General features: G+C 32.1%; 1 protein-coding gene across 1 annotated transcript in view; it reads left to right on the forward strand.

Moving 5' to 3' along the window:
- LOC106467795 (protein Wnt-7b-like) overlaps positions 1–678 on the forward strand; it is a gene marked incomplete at its 5' end in the record, with an annotated part of 41,777 nt that extends 41,099 nt beyond the window's left edge. Inside the window, one exon of the mRNA XM_022395992.1 lies at positions 39–678. Coding sequence (XP_022251700.1) covers positions 39–524 — 486 coding nt within the window. The remainder of the gene's footprint in view (positions 1–38) is intronic.
- Positions 679–3,993: the final 3,315 nt, after the last annotated feature.

A 3,993-nucleotide genomic window follows, 5' to 3' on the forward strand; every position in this document is an offset into this window, starting at 1 on the left:
TTGATGTTTATGTAATGAATAACTTATTTATTTTTCAGGCCGTGAAACAAAACATGCTCACGGAGTGTAAATGTCACGGAGTTTCCGGATCGTGCACAATGAAGACTTGCTGGAAGACCTTGCCGTCCTTCTCCCAGATTGGAAACTTTCTAATGAAGAGATATCACACTGCTAAGAAAGTTACAGCCTTCTGGGGAAAACTCTCTTCCTCCAAAGAACCGTTATATCTTCACCAGCAATCGAAGCGTCACCATCGGAAGCCCAGGCCTAAAGACTTGGTGTATCTTCAGCCATCTCCTAATTACTGTGACATGGATTTATCGCGTGGTTCCTCTGGAACCGTAGGGCGGCGCTGTAATCAAACATCTAATAATATCGGCGGCTGTGACCTGCTATGCTGTGGTCGAGGCTATAATACTCACCAGTTTACAAGGACATGGCAGTGTAACTGTAAATTCCATTGGTGCTGTTTTGTTAACTGTAACACGTGTAGGGCCAGAACGGAGATCTATGCGTGCAAATGAGACCCAGTAAAACGTGAGTGTACGTTCCGTCCTGACTACTAGAGGATAAGATTGTAATGTAAATATGTTTGGGCTACCAGTATTCGGTATGAGAGATCAAACGTTCTTCCAAGGAACCAATAAGTCCCTCGCGTTTAAAACACGATTCCTTTATATATTTATATTACACCGATGTTCAAATTTTAACGTAATAATATATATTTATGTACACATAATACTTTAAAACTGTAATGTCTGTTTCAAAATCTGTATTATTTATGTTATTTTTTGTGTGTTGTTTATTTCGGAAAGTTGGCCGTAGTCAATCACCATACCATAGAATTTAAAAAGCTTGTAAGTTTACCAGCACGTGGAAGTGAGAAAATTATTATTTCTAAGCGTTTTAATGACTTTGTGGGATTTTCTGTACTAAGGCCAAAGATAAGATCATTAGCTTTATTTTAATAAATAATTATTATTTTCCCTTATATCTACAAGTAGAGCAACAACTTGTTAAAGTTTCTTGTTCCAAAACGAATTAAAGTCTTCCTTTCGTTTCAACTTTCGGGCAAAATAAAATGAATTAAGGACAGAAGTTAAAGGATAGTACGTACAATCTCGTTTTCCTATCCAAGTCAGTTGAACGACTTCTTCCTCGTTACATTAGTTCATTGTTTTGTAAAATCTATAAATTTACTAATGTTCTTGTTACTAAAGTAGACATTATGGAATAGTTTTATAAAGATTTAAAAGTTTTATTCTTCGAAAACGCATTTATTTATATATGTTTATATATTTCACAGAACATGTTTAGTTGTAAGCAAATTATAATCTATCAGAACCACTTTTATGTCCAAAAACCTGTTTTTCTGTTTGAGGTATTTGTTAATTATATTCCATTAAAATAACTTTTTCCCAGAAATAACTGTTGAGTGAATTGAAATCATTAATTATGAAAACAAAATAAAATCTATAGCAGATCCTGAGAAGAAGAAAAAGCTTTTCGTGTTTGAAAGTTTTTGTCTTGCACATGTCAGAAATGAGATAGATTAAATGCGAGATTACTGGCTTTATGATGGTTGAATACAGTGATAAAATATAGCTAAAACGATTCTACAGGTAAGAGCCGTTTATCTTTACTCGGGAGCAAATAAACGTGACTTGAATAAGTTAAGATAAAAAGAAAATAGCTAAAAACTGTTGATAAAAAATCGCAAGTATAATTGAATATTTTATCAAGGAATTCTCGTTTAAGTTTATGTGCCACTTCTAAATTAGATATGAAATCTTACTGTTCACCTAATAGGCCTCCAACCAAACTGTAAGGAACTTGCAATAAAAAAAAAGAGAGAGAACCTGAGATTTTCCGTGGGTAAGACAAGAAATACTTTTACTAATTGGTACTAAATCAAAGTTCAAATACTTTGAATTTCAAAATGTGGGAACATACAATGCATGATACTGAAAATGTAATATTTATTAGTCTGTTTTCGCCATTACACAAGCATTTGATTTCTGCGTTTTTACAGAGCTTAACAAAATATGCTACAAAATAATAATAATAATAATAATACAATTCTGTACTTGATTAAAGCTCCAAATTTATGTTAGGGGAGTTTCAAAGAAGCATTCTAACATATTAGCATAACGGTTTCTATTACCATTTGAATTCTTTTTGAATTATTCGGTAAAATAAAGATTGCGAAGTCTTGTTTACTTAATTACAACTTAAACGTTTTATTTCTTCAACTACACGTTCTAGAAGTTAACATAACTATTATTCACTGATAGATCTAAGTTTGTAGTAGACAGTAATAGAACATTTTCCTTCTCTTGCTAATTTCTCGCGTCTCTACACGACATACGGGTATCTCATATTACATAATCGAAAACAAAATCTAGCGATTCTAAAATTGAACTGACTAACAAACTCAATCAAATAATAACTCAATATTTCAGACTCAATGCAGCTTACTAATAGACTCAAAATCAATAATTATTTACTCTAGTCTAACTTGAGTTTATACTGCTCAAGCTGTTGGGGATGTTAAGCCACGCAACCCCTGACGTCAAATCTCTTTCCGGCCAAACAACAACTCAAGTGTCTAAGTTATAAAAAAGAGGAGCCTGTAACAGTAGGGTGATATATTATAATACACCGATATGCAGGCTAAGGAAACATATAAAAATATTAAGTTGTTAACATTCTTAATAACACATTTTAATGGATTGAATTTTTTGTTCAAATAGGAAATAAAAAACAATAAAACAAAACTATCAAGAAATTCGTTTCCAGTTCCAACTAAAATCTCAGTTAGGTTATACCTTACCAAGGAAATGGTTGACATTTGGGTATAGCGTCGTATTCATTCAAATTCAGCCGCCATGGTTTCTCCAGGAGACATAAAAAGGACATGTTTGCTTTACATATTTGCATAAAGTTACATAAAAATGTTAGCTGCGTAAAGATGTTTCTGATTTTGAACAAACTGGCTACAAGGAAGGCAACCAGTCAAACACACATACAGCTATTTCTTGGGCTCTACTGCCTAACCAAATAATGGGATTTGAGCATCTCTCTTACAACAAACCCACGCTTCTAAACTGCGGAGTGTGTTTTGGGGTCAAAAGGTCGCTAAGGAAAGGCGCTAAGACAACGCCACGCTCGGTTGCACACAAAAACAGAAAACTTTTGTAGTGAGAGTTTCCTTTTTGTACGACAATTATTATTACATAAAGTCACACATCTTTGTGATTTAATTGAAATAACTAATGCATGAAACAAACGTAATATGTTAAAAGTAATATATATGTTTACCAAACTTGGTTGTTACATAGTTACTCAGCTTCTTTATACAGATATAGATATAGATCTGACTATTTTAATATAATATTTATTCACATTGTCACTTCTCCAAGTGTGAGTACTTATTTATTTATAAAAAAAATCAACTTTTTATACTCTCAATTTAAAAAGTATGATGGTAGATATGTATATACACTTCTGTAGCTTTAGTAATAAAGACTGATCGCAATGTTTACTAAAGCTGATACGAAAGTCTTACCAACCGTTTGTAACAAAGTTTGACAATAAAACTTAATTAGAACAGATGTATAATGTTAAGAGATTTAAGTTATTTATTGTAAGCAAATGTAGTTTCCTGCTACAATTTGGAGTAATTCTAGAAAGAAAAAAGGATAATTTTGATTTATTTTGTGTTTTTATGGTGGTTACGAGGCTGGTCAAACTGATCGACTTTACATAAAATTAGGATAGTGAATACAGCAGATAAAATATGAAGATATATCTAAAAAAGGTTGAAAATATATTTCGAAGGTGCTATAGATTACACAAAAGAAATTTGTTAATTTTTAGGTGGAGAAAAGTATTTTTAATCTCAACATAAAAATCTCTTTTACATTCGGAGCAGTGACTAGTTTGATTCCATATACTAAAACATTAATTTTTAGCAAAAATACTTTATTAGAA

This window comes from Limulus polyphemus, unplaced genomic scaffold (genome assembly GCF_000517525.1).
Source record: "Limulus polyphemus unplaced genomic scaffold, Limulus_polyphemus-2.1.2 Scaffold2742, whole genome shotgun sequence".
Lineage (NCBI taxonomy): Eukaryota > Metazoa > Arthropoda > Merostomata > Xiphosura > Limulidae > Limulus > Limulus polyphemus.